The sequence below is a fragment of the Musa acuminata genome, chromosome BXJ3-1 (genome assembly GCF_036884655.1).
Source record: "Musa acuminata AAA Group cultivar baxijiao chromosome BXJ3-1, Cavendish_Baxijiao_AAA, whole genome shotgun sequence".
NCBI lineage: Eukaryota > Viridiplantae > Streptophyta > Magnoliopsida > Zingiberales > Musaceae > Musa > Musa acuminata.
Genome location: NC_088349.1, coordinates 12,704,120 through 12,729,150, shown reverse-complemented (window position 1 = coordinate 12,729,150; position 25,031 = coordinate 12,704,120). Strand labels below are relative to the sequence as shown.

General features: G+C 43.7%; 3 protein-coding genes and 1 pseudogene across 6 annotated transcripts; 2 read left to right on the top strand and 2 right to left on the bottom strand.

The window, feature by feature from the left end:
• Nucleotides 1–5,588: 5,588 nt before the first annotated feature.
• On the bottom strand, nucleotides 5,589–6,388 carry LOC103997869 (ribosomal protein eL19 pseudogene; annotated as a pseudogene). Its single transcript, NR_165356.1, is given in 3 exon segments — nucleotides 5,589–5,973; nucleotides 6,057–6,179; nucleotides 6,261–6,388. The product of NR_165356.1 is annotated as a ribosomal protein eL19 pseudogene (transcript).
• Nucleotides 6,389–9,374: 2,986 nt separating this feature from the next.
• LOC135585422 (uncharacterized) lies at nucleotides 9,375–11,407 on the top strand. 2 transcript variants are annotated; one of them, XM_065136568.1, is made up of 4 exons: nucleotides 9,379–9,860; nucleotides 9,952–10,003; nucleotides 10,124–10,191; nucleotides 10,800–11,407. In XM_065136568.1, exons 1-4 carry the CDS (start codon nucleotides 9,723–9,725, stop codon nucleotides 11,253–11,255), a joined length of 714 nt encoding a protein of 237 aa, XP_064992640.1. In that variant the 5' UTR covers nucleotides 9,379–9,722; the 3' UTR covers nucleotides 11,256–11,407. The 2 variants fall into 2 exon arrangements, with proteins under 2 accessions (XP_064992639.1, XP_064992640.1); XM_065136567.1 differs by having other exon boundaries at nucleotides 9,375–9,860; nucleotides 9,952–10,191.
• On the bottom strand, nucleotides 10,698–15,063 carry LOC135585423 (probable xyloglucan 6-xylosyltransferase 1). Of its 2 annotated transcripts, none has more exons than XM_065136566.1 (2): nucleotides 13,491–15,063; nucleotides 10,698–11,738 (listed from the first exon to the last, which is right to left on the bottom strand). In XM_065136566.1, exon 1 carries the CDS (start codon nucleotides 14,817–14,819, stop codon nucleotides 13,521–13,523), a length of 1,299 nt encoding a protein of 432 aa, XP_064992638.1. In that variant the 5' UTR covers nucleotides 14,820–15,063; the 3' UTR covers nucleotides 10,698–11,738; nucleotides 13,491–13,520. The 2 variants fall into 2 exon arrangements, with proteins under 2 accessions (XP_064992638.1, XP_064992637.1); XM_065136565.1 differs by lacking the exon at nucleotides 10,698–11,738 and adding an exon at nucleotides 11,750–12,073.
• Nucleotides 15,064–15,913: 850 nt separating this feature from the next.
• Nucleotides 15,914–25,027, top strand: LOC103996854 (uncharacterized). The gene is made up of 17 exons (XM_009417885.3): nucleotides 15,914–16,066; nucleotides 17,949–18,088; nucleotides 18,422–18,472; nucleotides 18,561–18,736; nucleotides 18,838–18,915; nucleotides 19,003–19,114; nucleotides 19,289–19,373; nucleotides 19,453–19,504; nucleotides 19,593–19,654; nucleotides 19,753–19,868; nucleotides 19,976–20,097; nucleotides 20,837–20,905; nucleotides 20,983–21,040; nucleotides 21,202–21,275; nucleotides 23,735–23,783; nucleotides 24,037–24,116; nucleotides 24,637–25,027. Exons 2-17 carry the CDS (start codon nucleotides 17,965–17,967, stop codon nucleotides 24,697–24,699), a joined length of 1,371 nt encoding a protein of 456 aa, XP_009416160.2. The 5' UTR covers nucleotides 15,914–16,066; nucleotides 17,949–17,964; the 3' UTR covers nucleotides 24,700–25,027.
• The last annotated feature ends 4 nt before the right edge of the window (nucleotides 25,028–25,031 follow it).

The following is a 25,031-nucleotide window of genomic DNA, read 5'->3' as shown; positions in this document are numbered from 1 at the left end:
AATGGATTGGATTCCCCTGTATCGTTTGGGGACTACGGCGTAGTGGCCTAGTACTTCCGTAGTCGATGAGTCAAGTGAATTATTACAGAGATAATAATTCACTGAGTTAGAAGGAGTTCTGACAGGTATGACTCACGGCCAGCTCGATATTGGGCCTAGAGGGTCACACACATATGGTAGGCATTGCGATGAGTAGAGGTTCGGATATGAGATATCCGACGGAGCCCTTGTCTTATTGGATGCAGATCCAATACCCACTAGGGAAGGACCCATTAGGGTTTGACACGGGATCTCTATAAATATGAGGGATTCACAGCCTCATAGGCTAGAGTCTTTGCTTGCCTTTCCTATTCTCCTCACCCTCTCCACCTCAGAGTAGGCCTGGAGTTTTGAGGAGCGTCGTCGCAACCCTGCTGTGTGGATCACCGCTAGAGAGGAGGACGCTTGACCTCCTTCACCCTCTCCTAAGGATCTGCAAGGAAACAGGGATATACGATCTCCCTAGGTAACACAATCTCTATACGCAGTTTTGTGTTTTGCGGATTTTTGCGCACCAATCTTCGCACGACGACGAACATCTTTTTGGGAATCGGGGATTTTGTTTTCTTATTCTTTCGCTGCGCATATGATGTCGCCCCCCAATGATTCCCTAACAGTGGTATCAGAGCCAGGTTGTTCGTGCGAATGATTGGTTTTGAACTGCGTGTATTATGTTTAGGAAGAATATTGACGTCAAAATCGTTGACGCAAAAGCGAGAAAGGGCAGCAACAGTTGCTGCCCTCGATTTGCGTGTGTGCAGCGCAGCCGAGGGCGGGCAGCGCAGGGGCTGCGTCTGCAGCAGCCGGCCGGCGGCCTGCTTGCTGCAGGCTTGCTGCCGGCGGGGCTGGCAACCCACGGGCAGAGGCGCCGCAGGGCAGCGGCGCCTGCCGCCGAAAGGAAGCGGCGCCTGCCGCCGTAGGGCAGCGACGCGCGACGCCTGCCGCCGCTGCTCCCGCGGGCGGAACTCCCCCCATAGGGGCGGCCGCCCGGCGGGAGAGCACCGCCTGCGGAGGCAGCGGCGCCCGAAGGGGGCGCCCACCAGCAGCGGCATCGCCGCCAGCGGGCGTGCCGCCTGCAGGCGAGGGCAGCGCCCTCGCCCCGCCGCACAGGCCGCCGCCAGCAGGGTGGCGACAGCGGCAGCAGAAAGAGGGAATTAGGGTTTTGGGCAAAAAGATAGTTTTGCCCCTGTGAATTTGAGAAATTCCAGTTTCTATCTTTTATCAAAATTATGAAAATACCCTTAGGAATTGAGAAATTCCCTATATATCCCTGATTTCAGAAAATATTAATTAATTAAAAGGTTTAGTTGATTATTATTTTTATTATTATCTAGTAGTCCTACATGATGATGATTATTTATACATGTGATGTATGATGTGTGGACGGATGATCATAGACCGTGTGATGTGTGTACTTGTGATTATTATTATTGAGGTCTGCGAACCTCCATTATATTTCTCGATTATTGTCGGGCCTGCGTGCCTATGATTAAGTTGTAATCACATGAGGAGGCGCAGCGGGAGCGTGGATGCGATAGCGCGACCCACGAGACGGACGATCGTGATGCATGGAGATGCATCAAGATGTCGATGAAACCGACGAGGACGAGATGAACGATCACAGGGCATGGAGATGCACCGTTGCACACATAGATTTTGATGTGAGTGATTAGGCCTACTGGCTCGGGCCTAATCATATTAGGTTGTGGTCCATGATCATCTGGTGTAATTGATTATACAGTACAGGTGCTCATTGGAGAATGAGTTCACTGATTGATCCGCTTACGGAATGCTGGATGGTTGATGATGCCTTATTGTCAGACAGCGATTCCGTAGTCCTAGTGGTGTATCTGGTCCTTAGACTTGAGACACCAAGGATGTCCTGTATGAGTGCTCCACTCTTTGATACCAGACTTATAGGTTTGGCTGTCCCCAGATCTAGTACAGCTGGTCATTGGTAGTGGTAGTCAACCTTATGAGGGCTATTGAGTGTCAATAGAGGATCATCCACTCTCGGCGTCATGAGAGGAATATCCTATGTGTTCTTGCTCAGACAAATCCCTGGCCAGGGTCATTCAGGTTGAGAGAGAAAGAGTTCTTCGGGAGAATCCGATTAGAGCGAGACTCGAGTAGAAACCGTATGGGTCTGACAACACCATGCTCGTTATACGGTCTCTGGGATATTAGATGGATGAGGGATTATAGGTACACGGTAACTGAGGATAGACAGGTCCAATGGATTGGATTCCCCTGTATCGTCTGGGGACTACGGCGTAGTGGCCTAGTACTTCCGTAGTCGATGAGTCAAGTGAATTATTACAGAGATAATAATTCACTGAGTTAGAAGGAGTTCTGACAGGTATGACTCACGGCCAGCTCGATATTGGGCCTAGAGGGTCACACACATATGGTAGGCATTGCGATGAGTAGAGGTTCGGATATGAGATATCCGACGGAGCCCTTGTCTTATTGGATGCAGATCCAATACCCACTAGGGAAGGACCCATTAGGGTTTGACATGGGATCTCTATAAATAGGAGGGATTCACAGCCTCATAGGCTAGAGTCTTTGCTTGCCTTTCCTATTCTCCTCTCCCTCTCCACCTCAAAGTAGGCCTGGAGATTTGAGGAGCGTCGTCGCAACCCTGCTGTGTGGATCACCACTAGAGAGGAGGACGCTTGACCTCCTTCACCCTCTCCTAAGGATCTGCAAGGAAACAGGGATATACGATCTCCCTAGGTAACACAATCTCTATACGCAGTTTTGTGTTTTACGGATTTTTTTGCGCACCAATCTTCGCACGACGACGAACATCTTTTTGGGAATCGGGGATTTTTGTTTTCTTGTTCTTCCGCTGCGCATATGATGTCGCCCCCAATGATTTCCCAATAGAAACGACAATACTTCGACTGGTCAGCGGGTTCCCGCGGGCTTTTCATTGGTTTGGGGGCCCAGAGTAGCCCCTTCTCCCTTATTCGGAGAAATATCTACATTCGGGATGCGCCCAAAGGGGGTAACGGGGACCTCAACGCCGGCGGGTCAAGTCGGTCCGACCTACGCCTCAGCGTGGCGGACTGTTATCCCCGGACCGGCTCTGGCCTGACCCTCTTGTGCTCCCCCCGCTTCCCGACCATCCAAGCCTCGACCGCGATGAACTGGTTCGCCCGTTGAAGCATCTCAAGTACCGCGGTAGGGGGTCGCTCCACGAGGAACCAGAAGAATATGGAAGGTCACATGCCTATCATAAACGCCTGCATTAACATAGAGGGATGAGCGTCGGGTAATCCCCGGATTTGTGTTGCAAAACGATTCACAAAATGGGAGAGGGGCTCGTCCTCCCTCTAGTTGAGTCCGAGGAGCAGTGCAATGGAAGGTTTCGACCGGGCGTAGGCCAGGAAGTTAAGTTCGAAGTCCTTGACGAGCTGGTCAAAGGAGGCGATCGTCCCGGTCTTCATGCCGTTGTACCACGTGCGGGCCGACCCTCTCAGAGTTGTGGGAAACGCCCTACACATCAAAGCATTAGAGGTTCCATACAACGCCATTTGGGCACGGAAAGTGATGACATGGTCCGCTGGGTCGGTGGAGTCGTCGTATGCGTCCAGAGAGGGGAGTCAGAAGTTCAGGGGGACTGTATGATCCTGTATCTCGGGCGTGAATGGAGACCCCTGGTGGGCATCCTCACCGAGCTCTCCCCTTGACCTACGAACATCCTGCCGCACCTCGTCGAGCCGCTGACTAACAAAACGTAACTGGGCTCGCAGGGAGTCCGCCGAATCCGAAGATAACGCCTCGGGTTCCGGGCGGCCTCTCGGGTTTGCAGTCACTCGATCCCCGAGTGGGACCGATCGGACCCGAGGCGAAGTGGGGAGCTCCTGCGGGGGCGTGCGAGCCCGAACGGGTAACTCCTGTTGCCGCAGCGACTGGATCACAGGCGGGTGCGGCGGACGAGAAACGAGTGGGATAATAGACTGCACCATACCGGTCAGAGTTCGGACTTGATGAGAGAAGTCCTGAAAGGCCTCGGATGACACGGGCGACGGGTCGGCAGGGGCGTCGTCGGGTGGCGACAAGCCCGGGTTGTTGAATATCCACCAATAGCGCTCTGAGGTCGCGGCAGGGTGTTCGTCTCGAGGTTCTCCATGCGGGGGGTGTTCCCCCGGAGCTCCAATCGGGAGAGGCCCCTCAGCTGCGGGTTCATCTGAGTCGATTAGGCGATCCCTCGACATTCGGGCCCTCCTTCTAGCGTCAAAATGTTGGTGTAAACAACTTTAAGCCGTGGCCTCGGGGTCGACACGGCTTGGTTCGGGTCCGAATGATGCGGATCTTCCTGGGACGACCCTTGAGACTGCTGAGATGGTCGACTGCAATGGTCCGATCTCAAAGGGGTCACCATTTCCTCCGGGAGGGGGCTCCTCGCCTGGGCGTTTAGTGGGAGGCCTCCGTTTTCGCACATGCACACAGGTCGGGTCGGGAGAGCTCGGCCCGACCCCTTCGATGATCAAGTTAGTGAATAGTCACATGGAGTTTTCTTGTTGTCCTCCTTTCTTCCTCGGTGCGCGAGGGTTTTTATAGTGAAGATTATCATTGCCTGATGTGCCCGCTCGCAAGGAGCAGGATTGTACTCCTGGTAACATCTGACATCGACGATGACATGGCGTGAAGGATCGAGCCTGAGCAGGATGTTAATGTGCCTTGGTTGGCGTTCCGGTCCGTGTTGACCAGGTACTGTAGGTTAATAGAGGCGTGAGGCGTCATCTGAGACAAGTGACGTCAACCCAAGTCTTATCGCCATTATTACCCTCATCAGGCACCTCTATCATTAAGTCCCTATAAGCTGAGCTGGACTCCGACGCATCGTCCTCAAGGAATAACGCGGCCGAATCATCCGTTGGCGCTGGTATCGGCAGAACCACCTGAATAGGCGGCGGTGGCGGGGCAGCCTCCACGGCGGTGCGGCAAAGGGGACAGGTGGAGTGGGAGTGGAACCACATGTCTATGCACTCCATGTGGAAGCAGTGGCCGCACCGCGGGACGGCTCGCATCTTCTCCCCTTCCTCCAACTCGTTGAGACACACCGCGCACTCCACCACATCCTCGTCGCACCCCGGTGCGGCGGCGGCGAAGACGAGAACGGGGAGGGACTCGAGGACGCTAGGGTGGAGGCCGCGACAGGTGGCAGATGCGGAGGCGAGGGTGCCGCCCACGCCGTCGATGCCGAAGACGAGGCGGCGATGGCCGCGACGGATGATGCGGAAGCGCCAGCGGAGGTAGAGGTAAAGGAAGACGAAGAGGAGGACGGCGGCGAAGAGGATGACGGTGGAGGCGAGCATAACCTTGCCGCTGAGGGCGTAGCGGCGGGGGTTAGGGGTCAGGTCACCGCAGTGATTCACATCCATAGCCGCACGGAGAGGTGAGTCTGACAAACCGACCACTTATCCCGTCTTTTATACTGACACGCGTCCGCTGCAGGAGGAATCGTAGGGATTTGGCTTGTTCGCGGATATTTAGGACCAATTTGACGGAAATAGCCCTCGATGTTTAGCGGGTAAGTCTGGTATAAAGGGGGGTTGTTTGGGGAATGCCTGCGGTTTCTAAGTACCTGAAGTTTAATTAGGCTACGTGGAGTAGTATAAATAAATATGCTTCCAACCAAACAATATACAACATTGTTGACACGCACGATATACTAAGTGGAAGGTCATGCAAACTCCCTTCTCTTGGTCTTGTCATCTTTCATCCTGTGAATGCTCTCCATCAGCACCCTCTTGTTCTTGAAGACATTACCCTTCGCTTTCATGTACATATGATGATACAGATACTTATCGATCTTGTTGGATTCCCTGTACCTGCGCAATAAACGCCGTAGCACACGCGTTCTCCTCGTCCACAGCACCTTTGCCGGGAGCCGAGCCTCCGTTGTACCCCTTCGCTTACCTGCGCCACATATAATTGGAATAGATCGATACATGATGATCTAAAGATGAAACCTAACCATCTCAAGCGCGGAGTCTATGTACCATATCCCGAGTGTCTTCCCTTCCGCTTGGCTTCCAGCGCTCGCCGTGCTCGAGACCGTGAGTGAGTCTTTGTAGGTTTCCTTACCGCTAATCCGTCCTTCACTAACCTTCTTATGCTTTCCCCTGCAAGTTAACACTTGGCGATGATGATGATGATGATGATGATGATGATGATGCGAGAGAGAGAAAAGATTGGCAGCTCACTGGAGTTGGCGACGGCGATGTGGTTCACCTCATGAGGGTCGAGCCACACCTTGTGGCGGCCGCAACGGAGGACGCTCGCGGCGAGCCGCTTCTGCATCTTTAGCGACACCATGTCGCTTCTCCGCTGAACAAGACGTAAGGTTGATGGGAAGCGGAGGGTCTTCTTCTTATATGCATGGAGATGAAGGAAGGTTCAAGTGGTTTGCTTTCCTTGGCGCCCAAGCTTAGATCAAGCTTTCACCGGTCCCATTCTTTTTGTATTCTCAGGTAAATTTCTCTATGGGAAGATTCCTCGAGAAGTCCAACGTCGCTGCTGCCGCAAGTAATCGAGCTAACCAATCAGGGGAGGGGGACTGCGTGATTCTAGTAATTGGTAGACCATACAACTCCCGCAAGCAATGATCGAAGCCCGACGTCATCCATTAAGCTGCCATTGGTGCAGAAAGTCATCGTTTCTTGCTTCGTAGGTCGATTACGGTGGCGGATTTGAAATGCCTATGACATGAAACAAAATCTATAAAATAGAGGATGCTAAATCTCACATACACTAAAAATTTGAATATCGTTTAAGGATGCAAATCACATAATATCATACGTACCATAAGAAAATGTACGATGTCCTAACATGGGTGTCGCCGGATGGGAGATCAAAGCCTAACTAGTGTTACACAGGGGTGGCTTGGTTCATTGCTCCTTCCTGCAAGTCTTAAGTGATGACGACGTCGTCCTTGTAGTGCTGAGCCACGGTGGCCAATGCTCCTCTTGAACCGATGTGGGGGTGGCATCATGTGAATCTAAATCTAAAAAAGGCATCGACGAGAACCACTCTAATATTATAAAAGATTTTTTTTAAAAAAATTATAAATTAATTGGTCTATAAACTCTAATGCATATATGCTTGATTTATCTTCTTACTAAAATATTAGTTTAATTTTTAATATGAAAAATTTAACTCTATATTATAATACTTTTGACTCTCATTCTTCATCAATTGGTGTTGTTACATGTGATAACAACACCAATTCTCCCTAACACATGGATGGTTTCAAGGTCATTCTTATGTTCGCCTAATTATATTTACTACTAATATTATTCAACACTTTCTTATTAAATGATATGATCGTTCATATTTCAATATCACTTGGATTACTTTAAATAAATTTTATGACTTTATATTATATTTACTGGATCAGTACATTACAGGTCACTCTTTACGATCGAGTATTTTTTTCCACCGAATGAGAATGATAGAAAACTATCTAACTTTACAAATGATTTTAGAAAAAAATATTTTAAATAAAATTTATTCATTAATTGGTTTGAAAATTCTTAGAGTTGTATTAAAAATAAAAAATATCATCTTTGGAGGGACTCCCTTTTATAATAAGTATACTCATTTACTATTTATTTAGATATTTTAGAAGTCATATTTTAATTTTTTTAAAAAATATATTTTAAATTTTTATTAAATTATTTTTAAGAATTATTATCTTTATTAATTGTAACACTTAAAAATATAAATAGTAAATTTCATTAACGAATCAAATATTTTTTATTTAAATAAAATATATGTATTCTCTCTTTTTTTTCTCTAATTTTATACGGTGAGATCATTTAATCGCACATTGCCAAGCTTCCGAGTTAGGAGGACGAAACGCTTCTTAAATAACTGGGTCGGGCTTGAGCTGTTCACTCGGCCTGTCTTGCCAGGGGATGAAAGGCGACCGGCCAATGATCGTATTGAGACGGTCGGTCGTGCCGACGCCCTGCGAAAGCGAACGCATGCGGCCACCGCCGCCCTACTCTTAGTGGGGTCTCGTGCGCCAATTTTGGGAAGGGCCCGCCTCCCCACGGTGTGGCCTCTACCCTCGCTACCTCCCAACGTCAATCGTATTCAAGTGTTTGGTGCTTTTGTGTTTTTGCGCTTTTATTATTTGGTCCCAATACATATATTCCTCACCAAATGTTTATATGACTGACTACTAACAGAAGGGAAACTAAACGTAATTTGCCAAAATAAATTGATTATTTATTTATTAGTATTTCGAAATTTTAGAAAAAAATAAGTTGTGATCAAAGGCCGAAAATTTTGAATAATAAATTGAAGTGTGATTTTCTATTAAACTAAATTGGATTAGTTGGATTCAATCTATTGTTTTTTTTATCCTTCTTTATCAACTCTATGTAAATTGACTAATAAATCAATTAGTCGTGGCCCCACCCCTGTATACTTGTCTCATAGGAATACATATGCTATGTTAAATTCAAAGCATAGATATGTAAAGCCCCCTCGATTTAAATGCCATGGTACTTTTGCTCTATGAAGTCGGGTGTGCTTACATAAGGTTTGCCTTCTATAGCTTATTAAGTAATAAAATATTATAATTGATAGAGTATATCGTGGATCTTGGACACAGTCTTCGATCATATTAGCACAAACACGAAACCTCGGGACAAAGATAGAGTGTCATGTCGGATGTGCTATCATGAATTCGTGACGATGGTCGCCCCCCCCCCTCTTGTGCTGTCCAGAGCCACATGAACCAAAATCGTCCTAATAATGATCGTTTCGAAAAGCTCCGACAAGGTATCACGTGGTGTCGTTCTGCACATATCAAGCAACAGTCGTTCGAAGGTACGAACTCATCATTCAATTAGTCAATTGCTGCATGCAGATCGCATATGATCGACCCTTGGACATCAAAATAAAAGCTCTCAACCAGCATCTGACAAGGGGGCAGAAAAATTTCTACAAAAGTTTGACTGACTTGATCTTTGAAGGGGCTTAAGTGGGAAAACCCCTCCCCTCCCAACCAAGACCAGTGTGTAGGAACCCGATGATGACGAAGTAGAGCGTACTCGTTGAAGAAGTGCATCTGGACCGACCCCAAGCTCAATCGATTCCCGATGAAAACTCAATCATGAGGAAAATTCTAAACATCGATAATCGAATCAAGTTGTGCTGACACCTTAACCACTGCATAGAGGTTCACTACCAATAATGTTGAGAAATAATCATGAAAGTTGAGGAAAACCCTAAGAATCAATGCACAGAGAGAACAATCCATCACACTCTTCCCTTAAATGTGTCACAACCCCACTCGGAACCTTAATTAATGTGCAATTAGTGGACGAAAGAGATGGGTGGTATTTGCGGCACGAAGATTAAAGAAACCGACGCAGCGGCTCACCTGATGACGCCACGTCTTCGTCGCAACGGTAACCCCCATCTCTCTCTCTCGCTCGCTCTCTCCCTCTTTATTCCCACCAAACTCGCTCGCCTTCCGAACTCTCTCCCTCAAACTTCGCATCCTTTCCTTGACAAACCCCAACCCTCGCTGTGTAATTTGCATTAGCAGTACTGCTCGTCTGTGCAAGGCGGAACAACGAGTGGCATGCCACGGTCTTGACCGATCCAAAGGCTCCGGCAACCATCTCCGTAGATCCTCTTCTCTCGGATCCATGGCGAGGCAACCGAGGGAGGAAACGGACTCCAAAGCACAGCTGGTGAGGGAGATCTGCTCCACCGGATCCATGTTCGCCGCCTGCACGCACCGCCGAAGGCCACCCGCATTCGTCGACTGGTATCTCGTTCTCGGAGTACGTTGATCTTTCTTTGGTTTGGTGTGCCGTGTTCTACCGACGGGGAGGAGTGGTCGGGTTCTATTGAGATCTGTGTGCCGGAGTGCAGGTCGATGAGGAGGAGAAGGTGGACGCCATCCGCAAGCGCTACCGTCAACTTGGTAGGGCACGAGACTTGGCTCGAGCACTGTGTTTGATTTGTGTCCGCATGCTTTGCTCTTCTGGAAACGATAACGTGTTCACTGACTTTTGTCTCCTCGGTGGCGATGATTTTGTTGCAGCACTGCAGCTTCATCCCGACAAAAATAAGCATCCCAAGGCCGACGTTGCATTCAAGCTTGTGTCAGAGGTACCCATCGGAAATAGAACAAACCATGGTTAAACATTACATTCCGGCCATTTATTTCCTTCCCACAACATTTTTCTTGGCAAATATCAAGAATTATACACGTTTTTCCAGTGTTCATGTCAGAAATATAACCCCTCCTCTTCCCACCTCTCTGCAACAGCAGCTGCAGAAGAAGGCTCCGATTTGGAAGGAATCATATGAAACTGTCACTTTTGTGTTATAGTTCATTCAATTCAAGCATTTTGCACACACACTTCTTTTCATTAAAAGCATAAAAAACTGAGATTGTTCTTTTTGTCTCCTTGCCTCCTAGTCAATGAAGTCCATGATGCCAACCTCAATCATATCATCCTGCGTGCCTCTTTTGCACTTTAAACATGCATCATCCTGCCATTTAGGTTATCCACTCTTAGTTTCATAGTCGAATCAAGTCAGCTTAGGCACAAAACTTGGTTAAGGACAAACAGAGTCAAAAAGTTTGGGCATTGTCCTTTCTCGAGTCTCAATGGAGCACACAAAACTATTTGCATTTGCAGATGCACATAACATAAAGCACTTGCATTGCCCTTTCTCGAGTCTCAATGGAGCGCACAAACTATTTGCTGCAGGCATATGAATGTCTTTCTGACAAAGCCAAAAGGAATGCCTTCAATTCCCAGAGGTGGAGCAACTTGTGCAAGGAATGCTACAGGAGATCTCGGAGCAAGGAGCATGTTCACAGGCAGAGATGCTGGCAGTCCACAGGACAAGCAAGTTCATATAAAGTGATGAACAACTTGAGACAGATGCAGAAGAGATTTAGAGAGGAATGTGAAGTGATAGAGAGTTGCATGAGAGCCAACCAATCATACTGGAAAGAGTCCCCAGTCTTCAGTCCATATGAACAACTGCTGTCATCCCCGGGCTATCCTCACTCCAGAGAAGCCACCCTGGAGAAGCCAATGAGCAGCAGCCATTGGCAAGCTCGAGACCAGTGTGGCAGAGGTGCAGGCTGTGAGTCCCCCATTTATGAGATCAGGAAACACAACTATCCAAGGAGTAGGAGCTTCTGCTTTAGGTTCTGATGCAGCTTTGTCTGCATACTCTGTCTCTCGAAGCTCCTGCCATGTTTATTCTTTGCATTTTTATGATGTACTGGTATTTCTTCATGATGGACTGACTGGCTGCTTAGTGTCACCTATTTAACATAAGCATGATATGAAAAGTCCTTGTTGCAGTTCAGGTGTAGGTGTAGAGGATCACACTAGAAAATTAGCTGCTTGTGCGTGACTTTGATCTGGGGCTATCTATGATGGTAGTCAAACCTCCAAATCTGTCAGCAACTCAGTTCTGAAAGGGATTTTGCCTGAGGACAACAAAACTTCTCCCACTGGCATCATGCTTTTATATCATGTTGGCCTGCAGGAGACTTTTCAAACTGAAGATGACATTTGTTGTTGCAATCTGGATTCCTTTCCATGAAGGATGTAAAATTGACACAGTCAATGAGAAACAATATTCTTCAATCTTACTTCCGCGATTTTGAACACAGTTGATTATTACCTTTGCTGGGCATGCCAAAAAAAAGGGGATGATAATACTGGGGCCAAAAAATAACATCTGAGCACCACTAGGGAGAATTAGCAGAATGGACAATGTAAAGCTCTTTTGGTGGCAAAATGTAGTAGTCAAACATGGCTATAACTATGATGCAGAAGAAGATAGATACAGATACAACATGATGCAGAAGAGAGAGAGAGAGAGAGAGAGAGAGAGAGAGAGCACAAATTAGGACATTACACAGTACAAAGTTGTTTCTCAGTGTCTCAGTAGCAGACTAGTCCAACAGGTTCTTAAACAGGGCTGCTTGAAACCTTGATTAAGAAAATCCACCCAAATGTATCTTCAAGGAAATTACCACAAAGTTAAAACTAAATCCAAGAACTTTAACCGGACAATGTATGAAACAAATTCTCTGGTATTCAAAGGCTACAAGTCTAAAGATATATCGTTTTATGATTGACACGAAGAAAGTTCTGCAAGTATAATCTTTTATAGAATAGGACAATGAAAACATCAAACTTCCTACAAGTTCTTTACATGATCCAAGTTTGAATCAATAAAAAAACTAAGCATTTTTTTTGTTTGCAAACATATCAATATCTAAACTAGAAGATAGATATTGCATATCCCAGAAGCTAAGGTTAATTCTCAAGGAATGACAGCTTCCGCCTTTGCCCGCCAAAAGCATAACCATGTTTTGAACAGAAAGTACGACTAGTAGAGGATCTAGCAGAAGAAACTATTAAGAACATGCAGTCCAAGTTCTTCAGACCATCACAAAATAAAGATTTGTTGACTTGCAATCAAGTTTGGCAGTCACTAAAAGTAGCCGAAAGAAACTGTTAAGTGTAGATAATATCAAGTAACATGAAATATCATAACATACTACCATCCGAGCAAAGAATCAAATGGAAGAGTATCATCATCATAGACCTAGAGGAACCTAACTGAAGGTAGAATAAATAAGATATCCAAAAGTTTAAGTGCATCAAAATTGGAGTTACATGACAACAGCATAATAAGCTCCTACAATTCTCATATGGTAGCAAGTGCAGCAGAGATCTTACGGTTGATGATTACTATAAAAAACCATCACCAAGAAGCAAAGTTTAGTATGATAAAACAATAAAAAGAAAGCTTCCCACAAGTTCACTGTAATATCCAATTTCAGATTACTTGAGAAAAATGAGTTTTTCTCCCATTTGCATACACTTTAATATTGTCTTAGCAATCTTACCAAAACCTTGAGAAGTCCAAAACTTGTAGAGCCCTAATGTCAGAATCATGAACAGGTGATACCTCATATTTTCACCTACTTAAAAAATCGAACTTGTCTCGTGTAGAACGCTAACAAAACAAGTTGGGGCTGACAAAATCATGGGTAACGGGAATTAGGATCCATTGGAAAAAAAAAAATGAAATGCCCTTCCTTTGCAATTTGAACACACATTATACACAATTCAGTCGGACACAACTAGCATTAAGGCAATTATAAACACTTAAAAATCACTACTTTCAAGACAAATAATAATTAATCTTTTTATAACATCTAGCTCACTTTGCAAGGCCTTAAACATAATCACAAAGTAACAAGCAATTCATGAGAGTAATAAAATTGGATCACCCACCCAATTCCTATTGCAAGCATTACTCATAAATTTGTCTGAAAATAAATATAGAGATGAAAATTATCAAATTATGAATATATATTCGGAAAATAACCCAAATTTCCCCTGACAATTACGTTGCAATCTTACCTAGATATAGAAAGACAGGAAGAGATGCAGTCAATATGCAGCATCGATGACCTTGGTGGCCTTGAACACTGGATGTAGCAACCCGAGCTCGTCCTTCACATCGAGAGGGTTGCTGGTCTCATTCCTTATCCTCTTCACCCTCCGGCTAGCTAGTGATTTGTGGGTGAACCCGTATATCTGCAAGATCTGATTGTCCCCAAAGTTAAAGGCGCGGTCCATCTGCTTTAGGCACCGTTCCACCGGGTAGTCCCCAAACTTCCCGCAGGGCTTGCAGCCAACGAAGTGGGTGACGAGGGGCCATCGGTGATCCCCGAGCCCCGGGTGGTGGTTCTCGATCATCTCCTCGTAGCGATCGACGAGGATTCCCCAGTAGCCGTGGAGGTAGTAGGCGCTCTCGAGGTAGACCTTGTCGCCCCACCGGTCGCGCTGGGTCGCGAGGAGGTAGACCATGGCGGATTGGTCGTCAGCCTCGAAGACGGGGCGGTCCTTGAGGAAGGCGGTGAGTACCTTGCCTGCCTCGGTGCGGGTCTTGCCCTTGGGGCCCATCGGCGCCCAGGCGTCGAGGAGGTCGAGCGACCACTGGCAGTTGCGGAGGAGGAAGCTGCCGGTGTTGAGGCCGATCCAGTTGTGGTCGTCGTACACCATCTCGTTCCATCCGTGCATGACCAGGTTGTAGGGGGCGTAGCGCTCCCAGGGTAGCTCGAAGGCCATGTCGGTGAACATGGCATCGCTGTCCATCCACCACAAGAACTCCACCTCCGGGTGCGCGAGCAGAAGGGATCGGATCAGAGGCAGCTTGGCCCAGAATCCAGCCATCTCGGCGTCGAGCAGGGCCATGTTGTAGAAGATCTCAATGCCGTGGACGCGGCAGTAGTCGATCTTGTTCTTGATGGACTTGAGGAGATAGTGGTCGCCCACGGGGTTCTCACAGGGCTTGGGGGAGGAGCCCGTCACCAGGAGCACCCGGGGCTTGTTTGGCCCGAGGAAGCTGGGCCGCTCGGGATGCCGGCGGAGCCAGTCGGCGCGCTGCTCGTCCCAGTCGGAGATCCTGGGGCCCAACGAGTAGGGTTGCGAGGGGTCGCGAGGGGGGTCCTCCTCGCTGTCATCCAGAGAATTGGAGGAGGAGATGGTGGTCTCGACGAGGGGGCGGCGGAGGCGGAGGCGGATCTGGTTGAAGTCCTGCTCGGGAGTGCCGAACCGGCCGGCGCCGACGGTGCCGCGGAGGACGAGGACAGTGAGGGCGAGGCAGAGGAGGGTGAGCTTGGCGCTGCGGAGCGCCCGCCGGAGATGCCAGACGCGGCGCTCACCGACACACCGCCCCAGCCACATCGCTGTTTCGTTGGCTTCTCCTTAACGCGCTGGATCTGATCCCCTTAATACATGGTAAGAAAACACGTCTGGGTTTTGGGTCTGAGTGTTGAGATAGTGGGAAGGATGTCCAACGGAAGAGGAGGGGACGCAGTCAGAGTATTATATATTTAAAGAGGCATATCTCAGGAGGAAGGGGAATGCACGGGGAAGATGCAACGAAGGGGAGAGTGTGCCGGTGGTTGCTCCTTTTGGGTTGGCGTTCTTCTAACACGGTAGGTAGGTGGATTATATGTCCCACATACGAAGACAACGGTAACTCTTACCTTCTTCCTACTGTTAGACGTAATTCTTCCTTGAATTAAGGGGCACGCACATGGACATGCACATGTCGATGAATACGTGAAGGCACAGCTCGATTGTCTTATTTGACGGGAAATTAATTGTGGGCGATGGTCGTCTTACTCAATTAGTTTGGGCAAAATGACACCACGTCACCGGCACTGAATCCACCCTGGAAAAACGTGTGGGGCATGATGATGTGGTCTGTGGTTACTGGTCTCAAGTGTGGGAGCCACATGCATATGGCCCCACTCATCAGTCGAGAGAGTTGTTTGCAGATGTAACGTACCTGTAACGTGTGTCATGTATGGGACTCGGGTATTTGAAGTCGTGCACTTGGTTGGGTCAATCCAACTACCGGTGAGGCAATTCACAGAAGGATCAGTGTCGTCTAAATCCAAAATGAAATGACCCGAACCTGAATCGAATCGCTCTTGTTGGTTTTAGTTCGGTTTAGGTTCCAGAGCGAAACAAAACCAAACCCCTCGGTTCGGATAGGATTGACCGAAACTGAACCGGGCGGACTCGAATTGAAGAGCCATATCTTCACCTAAAAAGCAATTCCGGTCCGGTTCGAATTTGCCGCTTTCATAAGCTGGTCTAAAATCGATTCGCCTCTCATCCGTCGGATTTGGCGGGAAAATAGACGTCGCTTCCCGCCATTTTTCAACACCTTCTTCATTCGATGTAATTATTTTTTTTTTAATTTTAAGGTAAAAACAAAATGCTGTGGACACCTACGAGAATTGTTTGCAATACCCTTATCAACCTTAAAGGTGAAGATTCTTGTGCGTGGAGAGCATTCCTCGCTCGTTCCATTCAAGAAGGGGAAAGGGGAACACCGCAATCTTCGTCTCCTACCAACGCTACGCTTCGGTGTTGCTTCGCCGCCTGTTGGCCGCCGATCAACCGACTCAGACCTATAGGTTTCCTTTCTGTCCTTTGTCGCCCGATCCATCTCTCTCTCATTCGCTCGCTCGCGCTCTGTCCCTCCTCTCTCTCTCCCTCACCCTCTGGCTGGAGGATCATACACGAAGTGGGTGGAAACTGATAGGAGCCCAACACACCTTTCCCTTGTTACCTCCGCCGCCCCCAGCCGAGCCACCCCAACAGATAGCCTCCCCGTCCTCTTCCCCTCTGCTGTCGCTCTCCCTCTCCCACTTCTCCTCCTCCTCCGCACCCCGCCCCGAACCCCCCGCGCCCCCCCCCCCCCCCCCTCTCTCTCTCTCTCTCTCTCTCTCTCTCTTTCTCTCTCTCTCCGACGACCTCGCTTCTTCTCCCATCGTTCAGCAGCCTCCCCTTCTCTACTTCTTTTCTCCCCCCGACAGTCCCCATCCGGCCTCCTTTGAATTTAATAGTAATTTTTAATTCTTGTCCGTAATGGTTAACTTTTTGTTAATACTAGTTCTTGAATGGTTTAAAAGACGGAATTTGTCATTGCTAGTATTTTCAATTGTCACTGCGTTATATACGATTTAATTAATTTAATTTGATATCTTAATGGTAATATTTTGAATATGAGATGATACGAAACTCTTATGTTGTCTAATTTTTTTTCATAATTATCTTTCGTCTTAATTTTATTTTTATAATGCTTATATTGACGAGCAAAGGGTTAATTATATATTACTCCATGTAGTTAATTATCTTTGGCATCTTGGTTTCTACATTTTAAAAAGTTATATTAACATTCCTATAATTATTAAAGTGAAACATTTATATTCATTTATAATAATGTCGTTGATTTTACCAATAGAAACATGAAAAAAAAGAGAAAAAGATAATTTTAACGTTTCAGTCGATGGTAGCGGTGTTGTTGGGGTCGCAAGTAGTTATTGTGGATGAGAAGAGCGGCGATGGGAGATGAGGGTTGCTTTGCGTTGATGTTGATACCAATGTAGTTGTCGAGTGATCTTTTTGTCACTCTACATCTGTGTTGGGGTAATGCAGTTATTGAGCGACGAAAGGGTCGCTCGACATCTACATTAGTGTCGATAGATGCAGAACAATGTCACTCGACAATTACGTCGGCATCGTTTTGCATCTATGTCGGTGTCGATGTAGTTGTTGAGTGGCAAAAGAGCCGTCGATACAGATGTCGAGTAGCATCGCTTTGTATTTGCATTAGTGTTGATGCAGTTATCGAGTGGTGCTTCTCAGCATCTGCATCGGCGAACCTTTCATTGCTTGGCAATTGCATCGATGTTGATGTAGATGCAACGCGGTAAAAGGGTCGCTTGGCAATTGCGTCAGCTTTGATGCAGATGCAGAGCAACCCTCACTTCTCATCACTCTCCTCATCCACAATAGACACTTGTGGCTCCTAGCGGCATCGTAGTTCACCACCACTGATGTCATTCGCCATTATTAATTAAAACTTTAAAATTATTTTTTTGTCTCCTTTTCATGTTTTCATTGGTTAAATCAACGATGTTAGGATAAACGGACATAAATGTTTTACTTTCGTAATTATAGGTATGACAATATAACTTTTTAAAGTGTAGGGATTGGGATGTTAAAGGTAGTTAACTACAGGGGATAATTTGTAATTAGCTCACGAGCAAATGTGTGAGTGCCTAGGCAAGCATCGAGTGCCTTAAGCATTTTGGAAGCTTAGAGTCTTTTAGCCCCTAGTGCCTAGACAACACTGAAAATTAGAGATAAAAGCTTCATATCAACATAACAATGCATTTGGTGAACAGAAAACACTTTCTATTTCTCAATCTGAACATGTTGAATTATTTGGTTGGGTTGATTTTTTTTTGCTATTATTGATTCTTTGTTGTTTGTCTTTCTTTTTTTTTCTAGTTTGTATCCAAGGATCATGACTAAAGAAGAAACTTCTGCTGAAAGAGATGACATGCAAATTGATGGACGTGAGTCGGAGCACCTGCAAGTTAGCACAATTCCTGGAGGATTTAGTTCTGACTATCTCAAACTATATTATGGTAAGGACCTTTTCGTAGGTGGATTTTTTTGTTAACATGATTTCACATTTCTAACTTTTATTAATATAGAAAGGGAATTGATGTAGAATGTTCTTAGAGTTGTTCTATGATTCATTCTTATTTTTTATCATTTTGAGAATTCTTGCGCGTCTTGGTCACAGTATGGTTTGTCATGTACACAAGCCAAACCGCATGGACTTCCTAAATTAGGTTTGTCCTGTTTCAATTAGGCCATGCCTTCACTTGATATAGTTTTTACTAGATTATTTTTCTCATTCACCATGTTAGGCATAAGTTTTTGGAAGATAATGTGCTTAGTTTGTTTGGTGGCAGGAAAGCTCTTTCCACATGCTGATATTTATAGATGGCTCTCCTATGGAAATGGTAGGTCATATTAGCTATCAAAAATTTTTGTGAAGCTATGGTCTTCCTACTCATTCTTGTTTAACTATGTCGCATGACCTCTTTGCAGATGGAAAGCATCCTGCGTGTGACCATTCCTACTTTGGTCGAAGAGAATTTTCATTCACTTTAGAAAATGATATATATGTACGCTTCCAGTCATTTAATAATGCAGTTGACATGGAGAATTCTATCCGGGAGAAGTGTCCTTATAAGATTGATATTGGACCTGTTTACAGTGTGGATGTATGAACCAAACTCTTGAGCTTCAGACATATAGTTTTGAGATTGCTTTTATCTTTTGCTTCTTGACTATTTTCTTACTGTTATGACATATGTTGCCACAGCCTGCAAAAAGGCATGCATATGCACAATCTGGAAATAATGTGTTTGCACCAGTGGAAAGGGAGCTTATTTTTGACATTGTAAGTTCAAATGTTTAAGGCATCTGAAACTTTTAAATATCTGCTACATTACTGGACCAGCTATTTGATATGCCACATTCCAAACAGGACATGTCAGACTATGATGATGTTCGGTATTGTTGCTCTGGGGCTGATGTTTGCTTGAATTGCTGGCCTTTAATGACTATTTCTATGAAGGTTTTAGACACTGCACTTAGAGGTCTGAAACACTTATGTTCTATGATAATTATTTTATACCTGTTTTTTCTTATCTATATAACTACAATATCTTTCATAAGCAATTCGAAGATCCATAAGAAACTGTTTTCCCGCCAGGAGCCTTCATGGAATACCTTGTTTCTCTACTGTTACCTACTGTTACAAAATCTTGCAGATGATTTTGGTTTCAACCACATCTTATGGGTATATAGTGGCCGTCGCGGTGTCCATTGTTGGGTTTGTGATGGCAGAGCAAGAAGGTCAGGAGAAAGACTTTTGTCATATGCATTGTTGTCTTGCTTTATAATCAGAATAGTTACTAATATATGTCTCTTTCAGGCTTAGCAACGAACAACGGGCAGCAATTGCAGATTACTTCCGTGTCTATAAGGTGATTCTCTTATGATGTTTGTTCTACCATGCACTAAATTCATTCAGGCAATGTGCAATTCTGTGTTTATGGTGTTGCTTCGGTTCAGGGTGGCGAAAATAATGTGAAGAAAGTAAATTTGACGGGACCAGTTCTTCATCCCTTTCTTGCGTATGTCTTGATCTGTTTAACGTCGCATGTGTCCTCTATGTTTCTTGATTAACTTCTTTTTAAGATTTATTTCATGGGAAATGTGCTTTTTTGTGTAGACGATCTTATACGGATGTTTTAAAGGGCTTTTTTGAAGGAAAGTTGCTTGCTAGCCAAAACTTATTTGCATCTATAGAGAGATTTCAGAAGATCCTTGAAATCATACCTGACGAATGTAAGCAAACAAGAACATCAATTGATGAACTTTTTTAGTTAATCATGACAGTGTTGTGATATCATAGAAAATAGCTCTTTCCTATTGTAAAATTGTGTCCTTTTCAGCTATTGCTTCTGAGCTTCTTGACAAGTGGCAAGGAAATAGAAGATCCTCAATTTCAAAGGAAGATGTCAATGTTGTTCGATGGGAACAGTTAAAGCACGTGTTACAATCAGGAAAGCAGAAGGTTGATGTTTAGTTGTCTTTATTTAATGGTCAAATGTGACTTTACTTTTTTCTATAGTTTATTGATTTACAACTAAAAATATTCTTCCAAACCATAAAAATGAAGTATCTGTATTAGTAAAGTTCATATATCTTTAGTAAGAATGATAAACTCCAATCAACATTTTATCTCTGATCTTTTTATGTTGTGATAACTGATATAGCTGGTGGTGCAAGAAAGTACTATTGTTATTTGTAGATCATTGAATTCTTGTTGATCAGATTTGAGATACATACCAATATGAAAATATGGAACTAAAACTGTTCAGGAGAAAAGGTGCACCATATTGGTCTTGACTGTTGCATCATTGAATGTTTTTGTGCATTTTAGATGAGCATTAGGACAATGAAGATATTGGAACATTGTTTGAAACAATAGGGCAAGCATAGTAATGAAGTAATACTTTTAAGGATACATATGTTAGGACATTAGGTTTGTCCAGGAAGATTGTTTAGGTGGTCTGGTTCAAAGGTAGAGGTCAAAATAATGATCACAACAGAAAAAGGGAAATAGCCAGATGACTTGTCTGAATAAGTTTATGAACACTGTATCTTAGCTCTATATAAATTTGTTTTATCTTGGTGCCAATGGGAACTGAGATTTGTACGCCTTGGACTCTTGGACTTAATTTATCAGACATGCCCGATTGTATCTATATTATGTGGATCTGGTTTTAACTTTATTCGTTTACATGTTTCAGGCACAGGGGCTTCGGAGGTGTGTGGAAGAAATTATTTTTACTTATACATATCCTAGGCTTGACATGGAGGTCTGTTGGTTGGTTCTGTTTTGTTGCTTATGCGTGGTTCATTTCAGTTTTCACTTCTGAGTTTGTGGTGATGTTAGGTATCAAAACACATGAACCATTTACTAAAGGCGCCCTTCTGTGTACACCCAAAAACAGGTTTGTGTGGAATCTTTATGGAATCACACACTGCAATTTTATAATTTCATTTGCTTTCTTTAGCTCTCTTTCTAATATTAGATCCTATAACTGTGGCAATTTTCACTTGGATATCACAGGTCCATGATACAGGTTCTGATAAGTTTGTATTTTTGTTATAGGGCGTGTATGTGTGCCTATTGATCCCAACAATTGTGATAATTTTGATCCTACAACTGTACCTACTCTTTCTCAGGTTAGTTTATGAATGTATTTTGTCAAATTGAATTTGATGTGGAATCTATATATATATATATATATATATATATATATATATATATATATAATTTATTTCATATGCCTTTAACTCTTGTACCAGCACTTCATGGGTTCATCGAGTGACCCAAGTTTACGCATGAGATTGTAGACCAGCTTATCAGTTAATGCTTAACATATTTGTCTCTCCACTAATTTATCAAATAATAGTGCAATGTTTGCTTATATTTTACCATACACCAACAGCCATTTTACCATCATTTGTTTATCCTGTAATTCCTATGCTAGCTACTTCTTCGCTCATCTTAATCATCATATGAGAATTGAATATTTCAAATTTGTAATTTTTGTTTAAATTATCTATAGCTATTCCACAAAGTATTGTGGTCACATAAAATAGTTCCCCTTTAAGAAAGTACTTTAGCTTCTGTCTAGAAATCCCAATTTTCCTATATAATATGATTTTATCTAATATGAACATTTTGAAACTTGATGTGCTTGCAATTTGTTAATTTCTGAGTGCTGACCCATTTGCGAGCAGCTTGCCTGGACCGTGGTGTCCGTTTTGTGGATCTTGATTCTGACCTTTGGTTGAGAATGTCTAGTTGGCATTTGGACTTGCCAAGTTTTATTCGATATATTTAGTTCTGTTGTGCTGATCCTGTTTTGACCATAGCTTTTATGGTGTTGCGGCAAGTGCATTGAATCATGGCTATGCAAATCATGTGAGGATAAACTTAACATGTTCAGATGTGGATATCTGATAAACTTAGTAAGTATGGAGCTTCACAGCTTCATTTGCATACACGGTCAATTATCTTAATATAAAATGTATGATATGTTCATATGTAAAACTTGGTGACCTTAGGCATTTAGATACGTCTTTCTTATTTAGAATGCAATGACTATGGTTGGTCTTAACAGCATGTCTTGAATGTTCTGGGGCTCCAGCCTATCCATAGTTACTATGGTAACTAGCCCCTTGTAACCATGTTGCCAGTTATGGATCCCAATGCCTGGACCATTTGGTCCAGGATCATGACAGTGCATGATTTCAATCACCTAAAGGCCTATCTCTGTCTAGCACAAAGAAGAAGAAAAGGATGAGGATTAAGTGGTTGATGCCCTTCTGCAGATAGACCAAGGGGGAGAAGAGAAGGGTGAGAAAGAGTAGAAAAGCATACCTGGTTATCACCTACAATTGGTTGCTCTACATGCACTGTCGCCAATTGCTGTTGTCTGCTGTAATGTGCAACTCTCCATCAGTGCACTCAAATAAATTTGGCTTTTCCCTTAAGAAGTGTGCTTGAGTAACATGTGAGAAGTGGGCGAGAGAATTGAGAACTAAATTTCACGAGATAAGATCTGAATCTGGCAACTTAAAAGTTTTCTTCTGCCATGAATTGAAAAGAGAAGAAATGAAGGGGAAAAAAGGGAAAATAGAAGAAAAGAAAAGCTATCTGCAACATATCCTTTAAGTGATTTTAGTTTCAAAATAGTGTTTGTTTTAAAAAATATTCATTAAACTGTTATAAAATATCCAAACATAATCAAAGAAATATAAAATAATGTGATATCACATGACCAGCAGGAGCCACAACTAGAAGCAGTGATCTGGCTAAAACTACCCCTTTGTGCTGCATGCTAAGAAATGTATTGTATTCTGTTCTGTTTCTGTAATGCATACCATGTTGAACCACAATCCAGGTAACTATGAGCCAATCCCTTGAACAAGCTGTTCAGAATAGCTTCCTCTTAGGTTTGATTCTCATGTTGGTTTCCTGGACTTATCCCTTGTATGAGTAGGTTAATGTTTCAGTTTCAAATCAATCAATTAAAATTATTATATTACGCCAGACAAACATTATGGTAAGGTCATCCTTTAAAGATTTACTTGTTATGAAAATAACCTTCTCCCACTTGGTCAAAAACCTTAGAAGCCCATCCATATATGAAGTCTAATTTGCTTTAGCACTTTTTCCTGCTGCTGTTTATGAAGTCTGATGATGCAATCTTCATGTGGATTTTTATAGTTTTTGTTAAAGGGAACAAATTCTAGATTAATATTTGAATTCAGAATTTTTTATGACTATTGAATTGAAGCTCTTTTGTTTCCTCAGTGGTTAAACAAAAGGTAGATGATGATAGCCAAAATTTCTAATTTTGGGCCGTTACTGATTTTGGTAGTGCAGTATACCAATTTGTACTATCGGATTTCAGCTGAAAAAAAATTAAAAACTTGGTAATTACTGAAGTTAGTCTTTGCACAGACTGGTAAATGCTGGTTGGTTTACACAATACTGACTGATATTTGAAACGTGATTCATAGTATTTTCTGTGGAAACTTAACTTGATGCACATTCTTTTGTTTATTATATTTCAGTAAACTTTCTCTTTGTAGTTCTTTGATATATGTTTTTTGGTGATGACACTTTGCAGCTTTTAGAAGAGCTTAACATGAGCGGTATGAGATCAGAGTCCGAAGATGGTAGGTGACTACTGAAAAGAAGAGTTGCACTTGTGGGTTTTCTATTAGGAATTCACTCTTAGGATCTACACGTCTATTGCCACAAATAAAATAGAAGTAATCTCTTCTAGGATTCGGTTGGCTAGTTCTTATTGCATTTCTGTCTGTGTGCTAGCATGGTGTAGAACCTATACCGTTAAGACGAGTTATTCTATTACTCATGAAGACTTTCAATTTCAATTTTAACATTTTTTTGTTGCATCTCGTGTGACAGAATGGGAAAGAACTTCACTTGGCAAGTCCATCAAATTTTTCAGATCATCATTTCTGTCCCCGCTGTTGAAATCTTGTAAGGTAATTTTTTCTCTTGCTGCCTTCTCATTTTATAATCAAATGAATATAGGGTCGATAACTTCTCTGGATGCAATCTAGTTGATCAGTCGGCCTTTACTGTGCATACAATGGCACATAGTTTCTAAAATGAAGTTTTTATTGCTAAACATGCAGGTGCTTGATCAATGACTACTTTATATGGTCTTGATGAACTTGTTTTTCATTTGTCATAGTTTAGTTTGGTACGGAATCTTGGTGCATCATCTCTGGACACCTCGTTTTTCCTGCATAGCACTATAATCAAAAGTTGGTAAAAGTATGCATATAGTAAGCTGCAAAAATAGACTATCTCCTTAAAGCTCATATCTCCTGTTACTAGACAAATCAGTTATAAATAAATAAATGTTTCTTGTTCTTCTTGCATTTGTGAAGTCTTAGTTCGCCTTTCAAAAAGCAAGTGTTGATGCTGTTGCTACTGAGATATGCAGTCCTCTTAACGTGACCTTTTCAAAAACAGTTTTCTTTTCCCTTCTTTCTGCAGGAGGAGATGGAAAGTTTGTACAATTCCAAAGTCAAGCAATCTAAGAACGCACTGAATTGGTAGAATGTACGAGAGGTTTCTTGGGAAAACCTGACAGGTTTCCAACTGACCTCATTCTATGCTTCGAGCGTTGTCTGCTTACAAAACCTGTGTACCAATAGTCCTGTCTATTGGATCTTGCATGTTCCAAGAATCCTTGTCAACCAACTGATAATATTTTTTGATCAATATGTTCAAGGCTATTTCTCTGTTTAGATGAAATGCAAAATGCTTGTACAAGATTAATTATTATAGAATAGTTTTCTACTTGTGTACAGTTTGGTACATTTCTAATTGCTGTACTCTGCTTCCTATTTGTCTCAGTAACTTCCTCGACATGGTGGTTTTCTGAGGTT